The sequence below is a fragment of the Vigna umbellata genome, chromosome 4 (genome assembly GCF_029865625.1).
Source record: "Vigna umbellata cultivar VRB3 chromosome 4, Vumbellata_1.0, whole genome shotgun sequence".
Taxonomy (NCBI): domain Eukaryota; kingdom Viridiplantae; phylum Streptophyta; class Magnoliopsida; order Fabales; family Fabaceae; genus Vigna; species Vigna umbellata.
The window spans coordinates 23,388,063-23,409,319 of NC_142168.1; the positions used below are offsets into that span (position 1 = coordinate 23,388,063).

Here is a 21,257-nt window from a genome sequence, read left to right on the forward strand (position 1 = left end):
ATTAAGATGACCCTCGATGTTAGATAGGCGAACATCAAGATCAAGAAATTGATCAACCATGTACTCATCAACAGATCGCTGCCACTCATAAATCTCCTCAAAGTGAGTCTTTTGTGCAAGACTCATATCCTCCAATTGTTTAGATAACCTTGCAAAATGTTCTTCCATAGAAGTTGAGGAAGAGGAGGGTATGTTGGATGGTCCAGCATCAGACGGAGCAGCAGCACTTACTGGGTCAACCATATGAGTGTCCATGTCATCATCTTCATCTACATCAGGATGATCATCATCTTTGTGAATAAGGACTCTTCCTCTAGTAATGAATCCCATTTGACGAAAGGTTGTATCTCCAATTTCTGATCCCACACCTTCAATATTTTGAACTAGTTCTCCTTCAACAGGTACACCTTTGAATTCTAAAATCCTAGAGATAAGAAGAGCATAGGGAAGTTGATATGAATGGGATTTCTTGGCTTTTACCATTGTGTCAGCAATGAGAGCAAGCCAGTCGATGTGTATGTGATTTAGAATCCCATACAACAGCAGTAAATCCTGCTCAGAGCATTGAGCATGGTTGGTTGCTCTAGGACATAAAATCCAGACAATCAAGTAGTGGATCATCCTTTCTTCAACTTTAAAACCTCCAACCAGTAATTGCCTTCTATTTGTTTGCCGGTCAGGATGACGTAGGAAGGATTGAAAAGTCATCATCCGGTTGAAATCTTCAAGTCCTAAATGGACTTTGACAGCATCATCCCAAATGGAAAGTTGAGCAACATTGGTCCATACATCATCATCTAAAATGATGCGTACTCCCTTGACCTTAGTAGATATTATCCCATCTCGATAGCGCAAGTTGAAGTAGAAGACTCTTATAAGATCAGGATAAATGCATCCTTTTTGTTCTAACAGATGCGTTAACCCCTGCTCAGCAAAAGTGTTTGGAAATTGAAAGCCATAGAAGCGGAAAAAGTCAAGACGAATAAACTTTACCGCCATGATCTTCCTTTCTTGCTAAGAATTAACAAAGTCTGCATGTTTCCCTTGATCTGAAATCCATCCATCTATGTTTGCAAGACGTGGTTGAGAAGAAGAGGAGGCTCCAGCTGTTCTGCGACGGTGCCTTCTTGAGTCAGCCATGGAGGAAGAATGGGAAAATGAGATTTTGAGAAGGTGAAGGGAAATGAAGAAGATTTGAGCTCTAGATTTGATTTCAGCAGTATTTGGGTGCAAAGGAGTGTCTAATAATCGATTATGGGGGGCTATTTATAAGAAAAATGGAAAAAACTAGCCGTTTATGGTCGTTTATAGCCGTTATGGGATGCTCCAACGACTCTATTTTTTAAACTGTCAGCGCGATAATCGATTATGGCTCGTGATAATCGATTCCATAATCGATTATCAGTTCAATAATTACTGCCCAGAATTGCATGATAATCGATTATGCATAATGATAATCGATTATCTGCTCAAGATTTTCCAGAATTGAATTTGATGCATGAATAATCGATTATAACTTAGTGATAATCGATTATGAAGCGTTAAGTTTACGAAAAATGCAAAAATTTGCATAGATTTTGATTCTAAGATATGTCTAACACTCCTAACTCTCTTCTAAGTTCATAAAGTAAAGATACCCCCTTAAATATGCAATTCAAATTTAGTTTTTAGCATACTCAATTAACCCACGAAATCAACAACCACTTTTCAAACAATTAAGATATCAATGATTAAGCAACCAATTTATAAACTAAAATGAATGCAACAGTAGCTTAAATGGAAATGATCACAGCTGCTACAGGTTTGACATGAAAGCATTTCAGCTAGCACAATCAGTTAAAAAAAAATTAACTTTGACAACACAATTTACAACTTTCAAAACAACAACTATGATTCATGCACTCTAATATCCCAATCTGTTCAACCCAATGAATTCAACTCTGCATATAAAACAACATATATAAAAATTAAAACAACAATATGCAGTAATCAGATTTAATTCAATAACATTGTTTATCTTGGTTCAATGGATTTTATCCATGAAATATTGGCAAACCAGAATTTAAAACTGGAAAATTGACTCAAACAAGGAAATGCAGTTCCGACAACTGCTTTTAAAGACTATTCTACAGTGATTTTCACAATTTGAAATCAAGCTTTATGCGGAGCAAATCATAGCTCATATGGCATGCATATAAATAGATCTCCACAGAAAACATCTTTGAAACGGAAATGCCAATTCAATCATCAAATAACTTAATTATCTAAAAATGCCAATGAAAATCTATCAACCAATTCATTTAAATGAATATAACAGTAATCAAATAATGGAAAATTAGAAAGATAACCAGAAAAAAGTGCAATAACACATTTCAAACAACACTTAGCTCAATCACATGGAGTTCGAACCAAGGCTTTGAATGCCATTTGATGGATTCACTTCCTGCTCTTAGATCATTATTTCCGAAAGCATAATACCATGGATCTCTCCTCTCCTTTTGAGAACTTAACCTGCAAAACCATCCAAGAGAGGTTTGGTGCCCACAATCTCATTTGGGTCCTCAGGGTTAGAGACAAATTACTTTATAATGGGAATCCAAGCACATTTTCCATCAGGAACATCAAAATGTTTGATTCTACATTTGTTTGAAGTATGTCCTTTTTTCATACGATAGAAGCAACAAACACCATGCAGTTTGGTTTTTACAGTTGTTCCTTTTTCAACCCAAACTCTACGGGTTCTTTTAATTTTGTTCTTACTTTTAAAAACACTTTTGTTTTTATAAACCTTTCTAACAGTTATAGGCATTTCAACATTATTGTTTCCAGTTGCAACTTCAAGAAGATTTTCAAGAATATCAATATTAAGCATATGACTCTTACATGAAAGACATTCAACAGGATGTTCAACATTTGAAGACTCTTTCATTTCCAACTTGCAAATTTTATTTCTCAAACTTAGTTCCTCATCTAATGCTTTCTCATATTTAATTTGCAATTGTTTAAATTCTTTTTTCAAAATTTTATGAGCAGCATTCAATTTCTCATATTCATCAAGCAATTCAAGAAAAGCCTTTTGTACATCAAATTCACTAGATTCATAGCTAGAATTACTTATTTGGCTTCCAGCATCATCAAAATTAGCTGTCAAACACAAGTTTACTTCTTCAACAGAATCACTTGAACTAGAGGTGGTTGATGCATTATCCTCCCAAGCAATGCGAACCTTCTTCTTCTTGTGAATTTTCTTTTCTTTTCTTTCTTTACTTCTTTTGTTGCTTGAACAATAAGCTTTCACATGGCCTCTTTCACCACATCCATAACATTTGAAGCTTGAAGAGGAACCTTGATAGTCCTTCTTTTCCTTCAAGATTTTGCTTTCAGATGATTTATCGTTGGCCATCAAGCATAGATTTTCTTGCTCATTAGAATCGCTTGAGCTTGAGGAGTTTGATGTAGACCATGAGTTCGAACAAGTCAACTTAGACACATTCAATACTTCATCATGAGTGACTCTTAAAAATTTCCACATTTCCTGAGCACTTTTATAAACAGATACTTTGAAAAAATCATCAATGGTTAGTGCAGATAAAATTATATTTCGAGCCTTAATATCAAATTGGGCTCGTCTATTTTCCTCAACAGTCCAGTTAAAATAAGGTTTTTCAGTCTCTACACCATCAACAGTATTCATAGGAATATAAGGGCCATTTTGTACAGCTTCCCAGATACCTCTATCAACAGACCCCATAAAAATCTCCATTCTCACTTTCCAAAAAGCATAGTTATCACCAGTAAACAATGGAGGTCTGTTAATGGAAGCACCCTCAGCACATACATGGTTTTGATTGTGACCGGCCATTTTCGCAAATGTTGAAAAACTATCAAAGCAAGCATGATACCAATTGATGATACCTTTTGGATTTTCATCATGTCAGACTTGATCTCTATATCACTAAGTGATTTGTTGACTCTTTAGCATAATCTATTCGATTCATCCTGACTCATCTAATGCATGCTTGATTTCACTCGTCTAGTCAACCTTTCATTGGAGTCATCTAATGGAAGTACTTGTTTAGATGGAATGTTTGACTTTTAGCTTTAGAAGTTTACTTGAATTGTTTAACATCAGTACTCGTCTAGTGCCTTGGTGCATTGTGTTAAGTCGTCTAGTCAACACACTTATCTAATGAGTTTAACTGAGCTTATACCTATTTAAGTTATCTAGTGCCTAGATCGTGATGGTATCGGAGGGGGTATTTTTCGAAGAGTATAGCGCAGCGGAATTAAAACTCAGAGAGCGGAAAGCGTGTTCGATCACAATTAAAAATAATTTGGTCCTTTTAGTAAAAATAATTTTCTTTCTGAAAATTAATCAAACAGTTGATATACGTAAAATAATATGAGTGTAGGGAATAAGAAGATCAATACAGAATTTTTCTCCTGGTTCGAATCAAAAGATTCTACGTCCAGTCGTTAATCACTATAAATAGTGATTAACCTTTTTTCACTAAAAATGGTTTAACAGATTACAAGATAATGAACAGGAATAAAATGTAAAGAACCACTCTACCAACTTGAAGAGAACCGCTCCAGCAATCGACCAACGATTCACAAGCTTCTCCTTTCACAAGACCAGGCAGAGCACCTTGCTAACTTGAAGAGAGTCTGCTCCGACTATCGACACACACGATACGCGAGCCTCTCCTTTCACAAGACCAAGCAAGGGAACAATGAACAAAAAGCTCTCTAAGAACGTTCCTCTGACACACAGTGTTCTAAGCTTTCTCAGTTCAAAAACGTTACCTTCTGATTTCTCCAAATCAAATTATATAGCCAAGTACACTGAGTGCCAAAGGTCAGCTCTCAACTGCCATGAATAATCGATTATTGTAAGTGATAATCGATTATTCAAGTCCGTTACAGGTTTTCAAAAATGTGATAATCGATTATATGAAGTGATAATCGATTATTCAAGTATGACTTGTGATAATCGATTATTGCTTAACCATAATCGATTATTCTAGTAAAAATTACAATGTTTAACATTTTCCTACTACATTCAAAATCTACAAGTTGCTTTTTTAAATATTTTCCTACTACATCCAAAATCTATAAGTTGCAGCATCATCAAAATACATCTTCAGGTTTTACCAATACTCCTTATTGGTAACAATCTCCCCCTTTTTGATGATGATCAAAAACTCTCTTTTTAAAAGCAACTCAGGTTTACCTACAACATATATAAACTAATGGACAACCACAGTTAGCAGTACCTGTACAATTAAAAAACTATTATTTTTTTTTAATCCTCCCCTTATATTTCTTCTCCCCCTTTTTGATCATAAGCAAAAAGAATAATGTAATAACCTCCCCCTTAATATGAGCTCCCCCTCAAAAATGGAATATATGCAAAAAATAAAAGCTCATTATATTAAGAACAGAAAGGAATTACATGAAATTCATAAAGATTAAGAAACTAAATACCATAACGAAAATAACATAACAATCAAACTTAGAGGCCTAAAACCTAGAATTCAGGACTAGGAGAACGTTCAGGAGGTGGGATATTAAGATGACCCTCGATGTTAGATAGGCGAACATCAAGATCAAGAAATTGATCAACCATGTACTCATCAACAGATCGCTGCCACTCATAAATCTCCTCAAAGTGAGTCTTTTGTGCAAGACTCATATCCTCCAATTGTTTAGATAACCTTGCAAAATGTTCTTCCATAGAAGTTGAGGAAGAGGAGGGTATGTTGGATGGTCCAGCATCAGACGGAGCAGCAGCACTTACTGGGTCAACCATATGAGTGTCCATGTCATCATCTTCATCTACATCAGGATGATCATCATCTTTGTGAATAAGGACTCTTCCTCTAGTAATGAATCCCATTTGACGAAAGGTTGTATCTCCAATTTCTGATCCCACACCTTCAATATTTTGAACTAGTTCTCCTTCAACAGGTACACCTTTGAATTCTAAAATCCTAGAGATAAGAAGAGCATAGGGAAGTTGATATGAATGGGATTTCTTGGCTTTTACCATTGTGTCAGCAATGAGAGCAAGCCAGTCGATGTGTATGTGATTTAGAATCCCATACAACAGCAGTAAATCCTGCTCAGAGCATTGAGCATGGTTGGTTGCTCTAGGACATAAAATCCAGACAATCAAGTAGTGGATCATCCTTTCTTCAACTTTAAAACCTCCAACCAGTAATTGCCTTCTATTTGTTTGCCGGTCAGGATGACGTAGGAAGGATTGAAAAGTCATCATCCGGTTGAAATCTTCAAGTCCTAAATGGACTTTGACAGCATCATCCCAAATGGAAAGTTGAGCAACATTGGTCCATACATCATCATCTAAAATGATGCGTACTCCCTTGACCTTAGTAGATATTATCCCATCTCGATAGCGCAAGTTGAAGTAGAAGACTCTTATAAGATCAGGATAAATGCATCCTTTTTGTTCTAACAGATGCGTTAACCCCTGCTCAGCAAAAGTGTTTGGAAATTGAAAGCCATAGAAGCGGAAAAAGTCAAGACGAATAAACTTTACCGCCATGATCTTCCTTTCTTGCTAAGAATTAACAAAGTCTGCATGTTTCCCTTGATCTGAAATCCATCCATCTATGTTTGCAAGACGTGGTTGAGAAGAAGAGGAGGCTCCAGCTGTTCTGCGACGGTGCCTTCTTGAGTCAGCCATGGAGGAAGAATGGGAAAATGAGATTTTGAGAAGGTGAAGGGAAATGAAGAAGATTTGAGCTCTAGATTTGATTTCAGCAGTATTTGGGTGCAAAGGAGTGTCTAATAATCGATTATGGGGGGCTATTTATAAGAAAAATGGAAAAAACTAGCCGTTTATGGTCGTTTATAGCCGTTATGGGATGCTCCAACGACTCTATTTTTTAAACTGTCAGCGCGATAATCGATTATGGCTCGTGATAATCGATTCCATAATCGATTATCAGTTCAATAATTACTGCCCAGAATTGCATGATAATCGATTATGCATAATGATAATCGATTATCTGCTCAAGATTTTCCAGAATTGAATTTGATGCATGAATAATCGATTATAACTTAGTGATAATCGATTATGAAGCGTTAAGTTTACGAAAAATGCAAAAATTTGCATAGATTTTGATTCTAAGATATGTCTAACACTCCTAACTCTCTTCTAAGTTCATAAAGTAAAGATACCCCCTTAAATATGCAATTCAAATTTAGTTTTTAGCATACTCAATTAACCCACGAAATCAACAACCACTTTTCAAACAATTAAGATATCAATGATTAAGCAACCAATTTATAAACTAAAATGAATGCAACAGTAGCTTAAATGGAAATGATCACAGCTGCTACAGGTTTGACATGAAAGCATTTCAGCTAGCACAATCAGTTAAAAAAAAATTAACTTTGACAACACAATTTACAACTTTCAAAACAACAACTATGATTCATGCACTCTCATATCCCAATCTGTTCAACCCAATGAATTCAACTATGCATATAAAACAACATATATAAAAATTAAAACAACAATATGCAATAATCAGATTTAGAGGTGCCTCTACTACCACATCGCAGAGGTGCCTCTACTACCACATCGCGAGAAAGAAAGATGAGCCTAAGCTATCGAAGTCGCCTCCCTTCCTGCAAAAAGAACCAACACCGAGAAGTGAAAGGGAGTCTTCCCTCCATGCGAAACACGAACAAGAGTTAGAGAAGAAGAAAAGGAGGTTTACACCTCCCTCACTACGAGGCGAAACGAAACAAGAAGAACAGAAAAAGATGAAGATGAGTGCTTCCCCCTTCTTGTGAAGCCGCGACAGAGGAGTGACGAAGAGAACAAAACATTGGCGGAGAGAACCCCAAGGGCGAGAGAGAATAGGAACGCAATTTAAACCTAAACGAATCAGCCTTCTATCTAAAAATGCCTTTGTTCGCGAAATTTAAAGCTAAATACATGTTATTACCTCGATTATTTTTTTAACCGAGGCAGTAAGCCTCTATTGTCTCGATATAGAACCGAGGCCTAAAGTGTCCAGAAAAAAAATTCAAAAATTATATTAAATGACATTTTTGTAATTTTAATGAACCTTTTTTCCTCGGTTCCAAGGAGAACCGAGGCCAAAACCCCTGCACAAAATTAATTACCTTCTGTGAAAATCTAAACATTACAACTGCCTAACTTAATGAGAGAAGGATATGGTCTCGGTTCTGAAGGGAACTGAGGCCATAACCCACTTTCAAAAAATATGTCAGGTCAAACGTTAGAGTACAAAGTGGGAATGTCAGTGGAGCAAAGGGGTTTTGACCTTGGTTCTAAGAGTAACCGATGTCAAAAACCCTGCACAAAGATATTTGTTAGACTGTAGATAGGATTCTTAGTTGGAGCATGGGGTTTCGGCCTCGGTTATGAGGATAATCGAGACGAAAAACCCTGCATAGAGATATTTGTCAGCTGAAAAGTCTTTTCTTGGCAACTTCTGCGAGCTTTATGGCCTCGGTTGCCCTCGTAACCGAGGCTTTAGGTGCTCTATGGGTTCGGTTAAGATAGAACCGAGATATATACTTTGTCAATAATTTCAAAAATGTCACCGCCCAATTTTATGCTTCGGTTTTTAGCCAACCGAAGCATGATGAGCGCGTTAGTAGCCTCGTTTTTTACTAGTGTTTGGACCAACTTTTGTCTCATGAAAACATCTTATTGGACTGGTCTAATCTTCATTTTCTTTCTTGTTTGCTATAGTATTCAAATATCATCTATTCTTTACTGATTGTGCTTTGATGTACTTTACTTAAAATGTACAAACACACATTAATTGAACAAATATATATATATATATATATATATATATATATATATATATATATATATATATATATATATAAATCACAATTAAGAACATTTCATTAAATGGGTTATCCACTAGGTACATATTATAGTCTAATGGTATCTTTGATCTATTATACCCTTCTGTTCAGTCTTCAAGTAGGTATATTATCTGAACATCTTTAGCTTAACTCGAATATTATCATTTTGACTTAAATCTCCTATTTCACTAAGTTTGTTGTTATGTATTATGAGGCTCATCTAATGGAGTCTTTCAACATCTAATGCTAAAAGAAAGTAGAGTGAATGTGATTTATGAAGAGAAAATAAATAAACCAAAGTGAGGGTGTAGAGTTGTATGAAATGTTGTACAGGTAATGGAAGCATGAGGAAAATTAAGAGTAAAAGATGAATGTGTATTTGTTGAAGATGGATTAAGTGGATGAGATTAGAGGTTGAACATAGAATGAGAGGATAACATGCATAATGAGATGTTTTTGTGGACTTGGGAGAAAAATTGAAGGTAAAGAAAAAACTAAAATAAATAATAAATTTGTAATAATATTAATAATAATAATAGTAATTTCTTTATTTAAAAACTAATCATTCACATTTTATTTTAAATTAATTTTAAGTAATTAGATTTGATTTTATTTTAATTTTAATCGTAAGGATAAAATTGTAATTTTATATTTTAATCTATTAATTTTTTTATTTATCACGTTCATCAAATTATTTATAAACTTTTACAAACTTTATATTTAAATCTCTCCACTTTCAACTCTCTATCCCTGGACACAAAGAACACTACTTTTTCCTCACTTTCCTTTCATCTTAATTTACTCTTAAATCATTCCCTTAAAACAAACACAAATAATGATCATATTATATATTTTTCTTGATAACAACTTCTTAGCATTATTTTTGTAATTCAGAAAACAAGACGAGAGAATAAGGATAATTATCCTTATAAGAAACCTGAAAATTTAGAGAAGAAGTAACTTTAGAGATTATTAATATTGACAAAAAAAATGAAAAATTATCTTTTATAATGAAAAATGTTAAATTATCTTTATAATTAAATATTAAGGTTTTTGCTAAATTTTAGAATATAAAATACAATATAAGTCAATTTTCAAAGGACACATATTACTTTATTTAATTTTAGTATAGTTTATGTACATATTAATTTAGGGATAGAAAGCACAAAACAAAGGTTGAAGAAAATAAAGCATATATCAAAGGCAAAAATTAAGAAAAACAAAAATAGACCAATCCTCATATTCAAGAACTAAACTTCTCTTGTCATAGTTCTCTAAGATTTAGGTTCAAATTTAATCAATTAACTAATTCATTTAATCAAAGAAATTGGTATGAATGAACAATTTCAGAATACAGAATGATTATTACAAAACTCAATTCTTCTGGTTTTATCTTTTATTCCATGAATCAATTCTTAGATATTTTGTTCTCCACATGACAAATAAAAACATAGCAAAATAGATAGAAGATGAGAAAATGAAAAATCAAAACAGAAATGAGAGAACGAAGAAAAACTAAAACTTTGAAATTTGACAAACGAATTTTTTTCTCATTGCTTAGAACACATGTCTTATATAGACTGTGAAAATTGAAGCAAACGTGGACAATTATGGATCTAATTAGGTTTACAAGGTCAACTATAAAAAGTTTAAGTTAATATGTGAAAAGTCTAATTTGTATGGATTCCTTTATAAAATTTCAGCAAATTTGTATAAATTTATAAAAATCATAATAAATAATAGAGAACTCCAAATCTAGAAAACTATATCTCCATTTTGAAACTAGAATCAGACAACAATAATACCTACAGAAAAAGTTATAGCCAAATTAGTAAAAAAAAAAGTCATAGGAACTAAAATACAAAATTAATGTAAAAATTTATGTAAATATGTACAATGAATCCAATTTGTTACTGAAAATAAACAAAAGATAGAAAATAAAATATATAGAAAGTGTAATTACTATCTAATACGAAGATAAATATATGTACAAAATATGTTATCATTAATAATAATTAACTGTTAATGAGATCTTTAGTGATTAGTTATATAGTTAGTGTTTCTGTAGGGATGTGGAGAACGAGATACGAACCTAACAAACTTGCTCTGCGCTGTTTCTCTGTGCTGCTTTCACTGTGTTACCTTTTTTCTGTCTCCTTTGAACAAGGTGGGCTGGGTACCTGCAAAAGTACTCCGACGCTCAAGTCAACAAGGGTGTTGTCTGAAAAATGAGAATATCTATCTGAAAATAAGAATATCTCTCTTCTTAGGGGAAAAACGTACCTTTTTTCCTAGATGCTCTGTGTATTTAAAACAGTAATAATAAACCGTTACCTGGCAATCCGGTCAGTTATCGAAACTGACTGCCTAGGAGTTATAACTGCCAGATTGTGTATTGATACCGAGTCAACTACCTCCGTGATTCATGGTGTTGGTTAGCTAATTATGTGTAACATGTGTAACTGCTTATTTGTAGCTGCCTTCTATGATATTGCGTCCTGTATGTCGGACATACTGTGTGTCGACATGGCTAGGCGACATGTCGTGTGTCGTGTGATTGTTAATTGTCGCGATGTTGGTTGTCGAGGACCAAGCGGTCGACCTTGCTCTGTGATCGACTGTCGTCGGGTTATTGGTCGACCTTTGGGGGATTAGGTGTCCCATAGTACAGTGATCGACTGTTGTCGGGCTATTGGTGATCGACTGTTGTCGGGCTGTTGATTGACCTGTGGGGAATTAAGTATCCTACAGTACATGCCCCCCAAGTCCGAGTAAATGGGGGACCGAGTTACGAAGGGCTTTTGAGTATTGTCGGAAGAATCTAGGTGACGTGGAGGAAACGAGGAGACGTGGAAGAAACGAGGAGATGTGGATGACAGCTGTGCGCGGCGTTACGAAATTTAGGGTTTTCCCGCTCCTTTAGGGAAAGGAGGGGACGCCAACTAGGAGCCGTTAGATTAAAAATAATCCTACGGCATCTGATAATGAAACGGTTTGGCTTCTTCAACACGACTCAAAAGAGGTTTATTCACTTTGGCAGAAGAGCAAATACTGAGAGTGTATACTGCGAACGAGATTGTATCTTCGTCAATTTCGTTGCCTTCGCTACTACGAGAAACAACCAGGTAACCCTAGAATCTCTTTCGTCTTAGTGTACTTACTATTGATCATGGAAGGGAGGGGGCGGGATACTGGGGGTGAAACGCCGGGGCCGTCATCTACGGTGGAATGTGCCGCAATTACTACAGTACCGTATGGGGAGAGAGCCTTCGTATATGGAAACGTATGTGGTGAGGGTCCAGGGGGACGCCTGATATCTCTGATTAGCGGAGATGAATACGCCTGGGCGGCGCGTGAGGTAAAGGAACTGAGGAGTCAATTTGGGAGTAGGGCCATCCTTATGGATTGGATTGAGGATAGTTGTGTGTTGAGGACCCTAGGATATCAGACTTGTGTGAAGTTGGTAGCGTGTCGGGAGGATGAGAGGGTTTGTCATGGGAGGGAGAATGCTGCTGATGAATTTTTTTACTGTTATGCTGCGTTATTCTACGATTTGTATGTAAGATTGCCGTTCACCACTTTCCAAATAGATGTTTTGCGAACCTTGAATGTTGCACCTAGCCAACTGCATCCCAATAGTTGGGGATATGTACAGGCCTTCGGAGTGTTGTGTGGGGTGTTAGGAATTAGGCCTACTGTAGGCTTGTTTTTGTACTTCTTTAGATGTCGCCCGCTTGCGACGAAGGGGTGGGTATCACTGATTTCAGAACCAGGTAACGCAATTTTAGAGCTTTACCTGCAATCGTATAGGGGTTTTAAGGAAAAATTTTTTAAGGTGTCGATCACCGATGCTGGTCGACGGTTCTTTTTTGATGGTGAGGGGAATCCCAGATTTCCCTTATATTGGACACAGGAGCCTCTGAAATTTACCTCGTGGCCGGAGGATAAGATGACGATTGAAGAGTTGGAGGCTTTGAGTGTGTTGACCTCGTTGCCCCGCCCCTTCTCTTCACGTCAGATTATAGATTGCCTCGAGTTCGATGACGCGGGGGCGAGGGTGTTTGGTATGTGTCTTTACCCACTACTTTTGTAAATTATTATGTTGTTGCTGACCAGTGTGGGTGGATGTTTGTGTTTGCAGAGATAATGGGAAGGAAAGGTAGGGGTATCAGTTGGTTTCAGAGCATTGATAGCGAGAGGGATGAAGGTAATCGGCCAGGGTCGTCTGTTGAGCAACCACGCTCCCAGGTACCACCATCTGGTCCACCTCCAGTCGCAGTGGCGTCGGTTGGGGAGACAACACAAGCTGAGGTGCCCCTTGTGCGCAAAAGGAAAGCCAAGACAGTCGACCCTAATCGCGAGGCGTCAAAGAAAAGTAAGGAGGTGGTTGAAGATACTGAACGTCCCCTTCCGCTGGGTATATGGGATCGCGCCTTCATGCCGGGTCATAGAGTGGACCTCAACCTGGACGCTTCAGAGAAGAAGGTGATCGAGAACATGAGCGAGCAACAAATTGCTGACAGCTTGCTGGAGATGAATACACGAGCCCAAGCGCTGGCTTGGCATCTGGCGTATGCTTCGGATAGGGGTCAGATGCGGTCTGAGTTAGAAAAGGTGCGTGCCCAACTGAAAGAGCTAGGCGAGGTCCATGCTGGCTGTGAGGCCAGGCAGAAGCGTATGGAAGAACGTTTGAAGGAGGGCGAGGTACGTTTGAAGGAAGCTGATGTGGCCTTCCAACAAGAACGCGAGCAGATGGCGCGGGACCTGGATCAAGCAAAGAATTCCATGCTGATAGTGGCCCGAGAGAGGAACGCGCTGAAGGTAGAAGTCTTTGATCATAAGGAGTTGATTGAGGAGCTGAAAGATGCGGTTATGGATGAACATAAGAAGGGCTTCAGGAAAGCCTTGAGGCAAGTCGGGCACTTGCTTCAAGTATCCACCAAAGGAGTTGAATTTGACGTCCGTAAGGACGTGCATGAAGGCCACCTGAAGCCTTTGAAAGAAATACCAGAGGATGCTGTCCTGGAGGGGGAAGAGGATGAAGAGGGGGCCGTCAACAACGAGCCCGAAGGAGCGATGGAAGTAGACGAGCCCGCCAAGGAGAATGCTGATGCTGCTGAAGGCGACTCGTCTAAGATTGTAATAGATTAGGATGTAGGAAAGGTCTGTAGATACATACTTGAATATTTGGTTGACGACTATGAATGCTAAACTTTGATAATTTTATGAATGCTCGACTTGTATGCTTGGTGACTTTGCGGTTTGCTTTTTAACTTAGCTGATTCTGCAATGTATTTGCTGTAGTGATGGCTAAGTGTGAGTGTCGAGTGTGTTGATAGCATGTCGTGTGACAGTTGAGAACGATGGTTGAGTGAAGAAAATACTGGGTGTTCGAGGGTGAACCTCTACCAGATATTGGATGTTCAAGGATGAACATCGACTAGTGGGAGTGTATTCTACGTGTGTGGGATGTTCAAGGGCGAACATCGATTAATGGGAGTGTATTCCACGTGTGTTGGATGTTCAAGGGCGAACATCGATTAATGGGAGTGTGTTCCACATGTGTTGGATGTTCAAGGGCGAACATCGATTAATGGGAGTGTGTTCCACATGTGTTGGATGTTCAAGGGCGAACATCGATTAATGGGTCTGCTCTTAAATCCTTTGTAGGTGGAAGTGTCCTGTATGACAGCCTTGGGACTCGACATCATAACATTGATAAATGAATTAAGACAATAAGCATGATGGAATGTAATCTTTATTTGATAACTGAACTTGATAGAGTTGTGAAAAGAAATGAACAATAAACGGATATTAGCTAAAATAATATTTAAGATGAGTGGCGTTCCAGGTATTGGGAACTGGGTGTCCATCAAGCTGTTGGAGGCGATATGCACCGTTCGACATGTCTTCTGTGACCCGAAAGGGTCCTTCCCAGTTAGCTGCAAGCTTGCCATGGGCTCGATTTTTCCGAGCCTCTCCCCGCTTTCGCCATACCAGATCGCCGCTTTTGAAGGCTCTGGGCTTGACTTTTGTGTTGTATCGTCGAGATAGTATGCGTTTCTGGGCCTCTGCGCGGATGGTGGCAACCTCTCGACGTTCAGGAAGTACGTCGAGGTTTGTCCGTAATTGCTCTTCATTAAGTGACATATCAGTGATTTGTCGTCTTAATGAGGGTTCGCCTATCTCGACCGGGAGCATGGCATCGGTGCCGTATGTTAAGTTGAATGGCGTGTCACCTGTAGATCCGTGGGGTGTGCATCTGTATGCCCACAGGACCTCTGGCAGCTCCTCTACCCATAAACTCTTGGCTTCGCCGAGTCGCTTCTTTAATTCTGTCAGGATGGCTTTATTCGCGGCCTCGGCTTGGCCGTTTGTTTGAGGGTGTTCGACTGATGACGTGACATGCTTAATGCCCAAACTGCTGAGAAAATCCTCTAACTTGCGTTCAATAAATTGGCGACCGTTGTCGGTAATGATCTTTTTAGGGAGACCGAACCGACAGATCAGGCGCCAAATGAATTTCTGCACTCGTTGTGCACTGATGATGGATAATGGCTCCGCCTCGATCCATTTTGTGAAGTAGTCGACCGCCACGAGGAGAAATTTGTTTTGTGCTTTGGCGACTGGCAGTGGTCCCACTATGTCGAGACCCCACTGGGCGAATGGCCAAGGAGAGACAATATTGTGCAAGTCTTCGGGAGGTGCACGGATATCGTGGCCATGTGCTTGACAGGAGATGCATTTCTTGACGAATGTCTCACAGTCGTGGTCGAGAGTGGGCCAGTAATATCCAGCACGGAGAACACGGCCTCTCAAGGTCCGCTTGCCAGAGTGAAATCCACATATCCCGGTGTGTAGTTCACGTATCACATAGTCTGCCTCTTCCGCAGATATACACTTCAATAGAGGATAGCTAAAACCACGACGGTATAGGTCGTCGCCTATACATACAAAACGCGCGATTCTCTTGGAGTCGGCTGCCGTAATGCTACCTCCTTTGTCCTGCTGCTCCATAAGATCTTTGACTTTCTGTCGCCAGTCGGTTACGGGCGCCGACACATCGGTGGCTAAAGTTTCCACCCCAGGATGGTCGAGGGTCATTCTAATAACAGATGATAGCTGTGCTCGCTCCTTAGAATGAGTTAACTTAGACAATAGATCAGCCCTTGCGTTTTGTTCCCTGGGTACATGGATGATATTAACTGTGACGAAGCCCTGTAGTAAGGTTTGAACCTTGTGGAAGTATCGCAGCAGTTGGTTATCCTTGACTTGATAGGTGCCGTTGACGTGGCTGACTACTAACTTTTAGTCCATCCGACACTCTAAATGATCGACTGAGAATTCTCGGGCTAAAGATAAGCCTGCAACCAAGGCTTCGTATTCGGCTTGGTTGTTGCTGGCAGGGAATTTAAATATGATGGCTTGCTCTACGACCACACCGTCGGGGCCTTCTAGAACGATCCCGGCTCCACCTCCCCTCTTGTCGGAGGAACCATCGACACTGAGTAGCCATGTGGTAGGGGAGGCGGCCGGTGTAGATGTGAGGTCAGCTGCGAAATCTGCCAGATGCTGACCCTTGATGGATCCGCGTGGCTCGTAACGGAGTCCGAATTCGGATAGTTCCACGGACCAGGCAACCATTCTCCCTGCCAAATCTGGCTTGCGGAGGATCTTGGCTATGGGATGATCCGTACGGACTACCACCTGATGGCTCTGGAGGTACGGGCGAAGTCGTCGAGAGGCGTTGAGAAGGGCCAAGGCGAGCTTCTCGATTCGAGAATATCGTTCCTCCGCCCCCTGCAGTGTACGGCTGATGAAGTAGATCAACTTGAAGGAGGGTGCTTCTTGTATCAGGGCAGCACTGACAGCATGCTGGGAAGCTGAGATATATAGCTGTAAGTCGAATCCCTCGTCTGGTCGAGCCATAATTGGAGGACTAGTGAGGATGCGCTTGACAGTGTTGAATGCAGTCTCACAATCCTCGTCCCAATGTTGAGTGGAACCCTTCTTCAAATTCTTCAGGATGGGTTTGATGTGTTCGGCCAGCTTTGGAATAAACCGTGACAGGGCGGTTAGGCGACCCACAAGACGCTGTACCTCTCTTAGGGTCTTCGGAGCCGTCATGTCGAGTACCGCCCTGCATTTGTCGGGGTTGGCTTCAATGCCTCGACGTGTGAGCAAGAATCCTAAGAATTTTCCGGCTGGGACACCGAAAGTACATTTGGAAGGGTTGAGGCGCATGCTGTATCGTCTGAGTTGCCCGAAGACCTCCTTCAAATCTTGCAGGTGCTGGTCTATAGAATTGCTGCGAATTACCATGTCGTCCACATACACATCCATGCAACGCCCTATCTGATGATGGAAGACCTTATCCATGAGGCGTTGATAAGTGGCTCCGGCATTTTTTAATCCAAACGGCATTACTTCATAGCAGTAATTGGCGCGTTCAGTGATAAAGGCTGTCTTGCTTTGATCGGGGTGGTACATTGGGATCTGGTTGTACCCCGAGTAGGCGTCCAGAAAACTGAAAATGACATGACCAGAAGCTCCATCTACAAGGCGGTCGATGCTGGGCAAGGGGTATGAGTCTTTGGGGCATGCCTTGTTGAGATCAGTGAAATCGACACACATCCGCCACTGACCGTTTGACTTCTTGACCATAACCACATTCGACAGCCATGTGGTATATGTTAACTCTCTGATGAATCGGGCATTTATCAGCTTGTCGATCTCAACTTGAATGGCTTGACGCTTTTCTTCTCCGAACCTACGCTTCTTCTGGGCGACTGGTCGCGCCTCCCTGAAGATGGACAATTTGTGGGACATAACTCCTGGGTGAATTCCTGGCATATCGGCGGCTGTCCATGCAAATAAGTCTGCATTGTTTCGCAGTATCTGGCTTAGGGCCTGCTCCTCGTTTGAGGTGAGATCCTTGCCGATGCTGGTGGTTTTAGACGTGTCACTCGTCAGGGATAGGAGCTTGACTTCGCCTTGCGGATGAAGGCGCTCGTCCACATTGGTTCGGGGGTCTAGGTCGACTACTGCTGTGTCGACTACTTTTGTTCTCTTTGTTGGAATAAAAGGGGTGACCTTTAACCCCGCCACATAACACTGTCGGGCCGTTCGCTGGTCGGCCCTCACCGTACAAATAGTACCATGATTTGTTGGGAACTTCATGGCGAGGTGGGGAGTAGACACAATTGCTCCAAATGCGTTCAGACAGGGACGCCCTAGCAAGGCGTTGTATGATGCGTTCGCCTCGACCAGCAAGAATCGAACTCGAAGTTCAGGTGCCTCCCGACTGGTTCCGAGTCGAGTTCGCAAATCAAGGTATCCCCTGGTGTCTACTCGCTCTCCTGAGAATCCGACAATCTGCTCATTAAATGGGGCGATGAGATCCTCGGATAGGTCCATTTTCTGAAAAGTGGACCAATATAAAATGTTGACCGAGCTTCCTTGATCAACGAGGACCTTGCTGACATCATACCGAGCTATGTTAGCCGTGATGACCATAGGATCATCATGATCAGGGTCTGGAGCGTGGAAGTCAGCATTCGTGAACGTGATGTCCGGGATCGACCGAGCCTGTCGTTCGACCATATGGACCGATTTCAGCTGTCTCAAATGTCGTTTCCTCGCTGAAGACGACACGCCTCCTCCAGCGAAACCACCAGATATAGTGTCGATGCGGCCCCGGACTGAGCGTTCCCTCTCTATGCGTCGAGGCGGACTGCGTGATCGCCTGCGGTGTCGATCATCTCTAGGGGGAGATCGCCGGGGACTTCGCCTGGGAGGGTCCCTTCGACGAGGAGTTGTTGCTCTTGCGGTAACTCTCTCCTTGATGTAACTCTGGAGATAACCCGCACGGACGAGCCGTTCTAACTCGTCTTTTACCGTATTGCACTCTTCCGTGTCGTGACCCTGGTTCATGTGGAACCGACAAGATTTGCTCCTATCGGCGTTCTTTGGGGTGGTCTTTCGCCGCGCTGTGAGAAGTTCGGTGTGTAAGGCCTCTTCCAGTACCCTCGCCCTGGGGGCGTTGAGGGTCGTGTAGTGATCATATTTAGATATCCACCCCGACTCCTTCCGAGGTGCTCGGTCCGGTCTGTAGTCGTTGGGGGGTCGCTTCGTTTTTTTAGTTTCCTGGTTGGGGATATCTTGGTGGTGCTTCTTTCTGGAATTGGCATTACGGTGGTCTTCAATGCGAATGAATTTGGCCACAGTGGATTGCAATTCTTCCATGGATGATGGGGGATCAGCATATAACTGTTCCGAGAACTCCCCCGGCCTTAAGCAGGATGACAGATTACTGATGATGAAAGTGGGAGTAATATCCGGCACTCGCCTGGCCGTTTCTATATATCGCTGCATAAAAGCTTTCAAAGTCTCATCCTTCTCCTGCCTGGTATGGACGAGCTCCGTAGCAGTCATTGCCGGCTTTTGATTGGCTGCGTACTGTTTTCGGAATAAGGATTCTATGGTTGCGAAGCAATCTACGGAATTGCGGGGAAGTTTATGGAACCATTCCAAAGCTTCACCCTTAAGGGATAAAGAGAAAGCTCTGCATATAACCGGATCGCTGTCTGTGTAGAATGCCATGGTATCGATAAAATTGCGTAGATGGTCATCAGGATCTTCAGATCCATTATAGCGTTCCAGAGTTGGGGGAGGCTTGTCCGGCATATTCGTTTGCATGATGGCTTCCGTGAATGGAAGCAGGTTGGTGAGGCGCGCAGGAGTAGGCCCCCTCCTTCCTCCAACAACACGTTCGGAGGGTCCCCCATGATGGCTCGCTTCGTTATCCTCCTGCCTGTTTGAAGCAGATAACTCTGGTGTTGGGATCTGCGCCCTCAATGCCGCCATTTCCTCTGCATGCTTGCGCTGAATCTCCTGCATGGTTTGTGCCTGTGCCTCAACTTGCGCTTGCAGTTGCCTGATCAAATCGTGCGTATCTGAATTTTCCATAGCTCCGGTGGTCGTTGTTGGGATAGTAATCTCGGCCCCACGGTGGGCGCCAAAATGTTTCTGTAGGGATGTGGAGAACGAGATACGAACCTAACAAACTTGCTCTGCGCTGTTTCTCTGTGCTGCTTTCACTGTGTTACCTTTTTTCTGTCTCCTTTGAACAAGGTGGGCTGGGTACCTGCAAAAGTACTCCGACGCTCAAGTCAACAAGGGTGTTGTCTGAAAAATGAGAATATCTATCTGAAAATAAGAATATCTCTCTTCTTAGGGGAAAAACGTACCTTTTTTCCTAGATGCTCTGTGTATTTAAAACAGTAATAATAAACCGTTACCTGGCAATCCGGTCAGTTATCGAAACTGACTGCCTAGGAGTTATAACTGCCAGATTGTGTATTGATACCGAGTCAACTACCTCCGTGATTCATGGTGTTGGTTAGCTAATTATGTGTAACATGTGTAACTGCTTATTTGTAGCTGCCTTCTATGATATTGCGTCCTGTATGTCGGACATACTGTGTGTCGACATGGCTAGGCGACATGTCGTGTGTCGTGTGATTGTTAATTGTCGCGATGTTGGTTGTCGAGGACCAAGCGGTCGACCTTGCTCTGTGATCGACTGTCGTCGGGTTATTGGTCGACCTTTGGGGGATTAGGTGTCCCATAGTACAGTGATCGACTGTTGTCGGGCTGTTGATTGACCTGTGGGGAATTAAGTATCCTACAGTACAGTTAGTATAATTTTTTCTTAAAAAAAAAATAAAAGTTAGAAAACTTACCCTAGTGTTCCTAGATTTATGGATGGATTTATGGAATGTAGGTGAAGTGTTAAATTATTATTTCAGTCCTCTTCCCTTCATATCGGTGAAGTTGTGTTCAAGTGCTCAAAGTTGCCACTACCACATCCCTCACAAACACCATTATGCAACTCAAAGGCCACCTTAACCTTACATAGGTCGACACTATTTCTCAAACTTAGTTATAATCAATTAGAGAATAATCGACTATTGTAGTCAAAATAAATTCTATATTTTAATAAATAATTTATCTTGCTTTTTCTATTAATTTTTCTTTTAGTAAAAAAAATTATATTTTAAAAATTATCTCACGTTCGTAGCCAATTATAATTTCGTAGTCAAAAATCTTGATAATTAATGTTAAAAATCAATTATGATTTTATATTTAAAAAGAATATTTTAAATACTAATAATTTAAATTAGTTATTATAATATCTAATTATTGTTTTATCTTTAAAATTGATTGATATTTAAAGATTGTTTTTGGTGATAACAATTTAATATGAATTTTGTTGGTAAGTAAGGTATCACACCTAAGAATGACATAATTAAAATTTAAGATTAAAATATAAAATTTTAGTGTGAATATGGTATAAATGGGTTCGAGGATTT

At 40.4% G+C, this 21,257-nt stretch overlaps 3 protein-coding genes across 3 annotated transcripts; 1 reads left to right on the forward strand and 2 right to left on the reverse strand.

The window, feature by feature from the left end:
• Positions 1-2,457: 2,457 nt before the first annotated feature.
• On the reverse strand, positions 2,458-3,862 carry LOC148199624 (uncharacterized). The gene is made up of 2 exons (XM_088112527.1): positions 3,122-3,862; positions 2,458-2,514 (listed from the first exon to the last, which is right to left on the reverse strand). The coding sequence occupies exons 1-2, from the start codon at positions 3,860-3,862 to the stop codon at positions 2,458-2,460; spliced, it is 798 nt and encodes a 265-aa protein (XP_087968653.1).
• Positions 3,863-12,052: 8,190 nt separating this feature from the next.
• LOC148199625 (uncharacterized) lies at positions 12,053-14,034 on the forward strand. The gene is made up of 2 exons (XM_088112522.1): positions 12,053-12,947; positions 13,025-14,034. Exons 1-2 carry the CDS (start codon positions 12,053-12,055, stop codon positions 14,032-14,034), a joined length of 1,905 nt encoding a protein of 634 aa, XP_087968648.1.
• Positions 14,035-16,191: 2,157 nt separating this feature from the next.
• Positions 16,192-19,851, reverse strand: LOC148199626 (uncharacterized). Its single transcript, XM_088112728.1, has one exon. The coding sequence runs from the start codon at positions 19,849-19,851 to the stop codon at positions 16,192-16,194; it is 3,660 nt and encodes a 1,219-aa protein (XP_087968854.1).
• Positions 19,852-21,257: the final 1,406 nt, after the last annotated feature.

What these genes read in the sequence shown, in the direction of transcription:
- LOC148199626 (XM_088112728.1), bottom strand. Translation starts at nt 19,851, where the DNA reads ATGGAAAATTCAGATACGCACGATTTGATCAGGCAACTGCAAGCGCAA.
- LOC148199624 (XM_088112527.1), bottom strand. Translation starts at nt 3,862, where the DNA reads ATGGCCGGTCACAATCAAAACCATGTATGTGCTGAGGGTGCTTCCATT. An exon ending in ATTTTGATGATGCTGGAAGC is followed by an intron (nt 2,515 to 3,121) that starts CAAATAAGTAAT and finishes TGGATGGTTTTG; the next exon opens with CAGGTTAAGTTCTCAAAAGG.
- LOC148199625 (XM_088112522.1), top strand. Translation starts at nt 12,053, where the DNA reads ATGGAAGGGAGGGGGCGGGATACTGGGGGTGAAACGCCGGGGCCGTCA. An exon ending in CGCGGGGGCGAGGGTGTTTG is followed by an intron (nt 12,948 to 13,024) that starts GTATGTGTCTTT and finishes TTGTGTTTGCAG; the next exon opens with AGATAATGGGAAGGAAAGGT.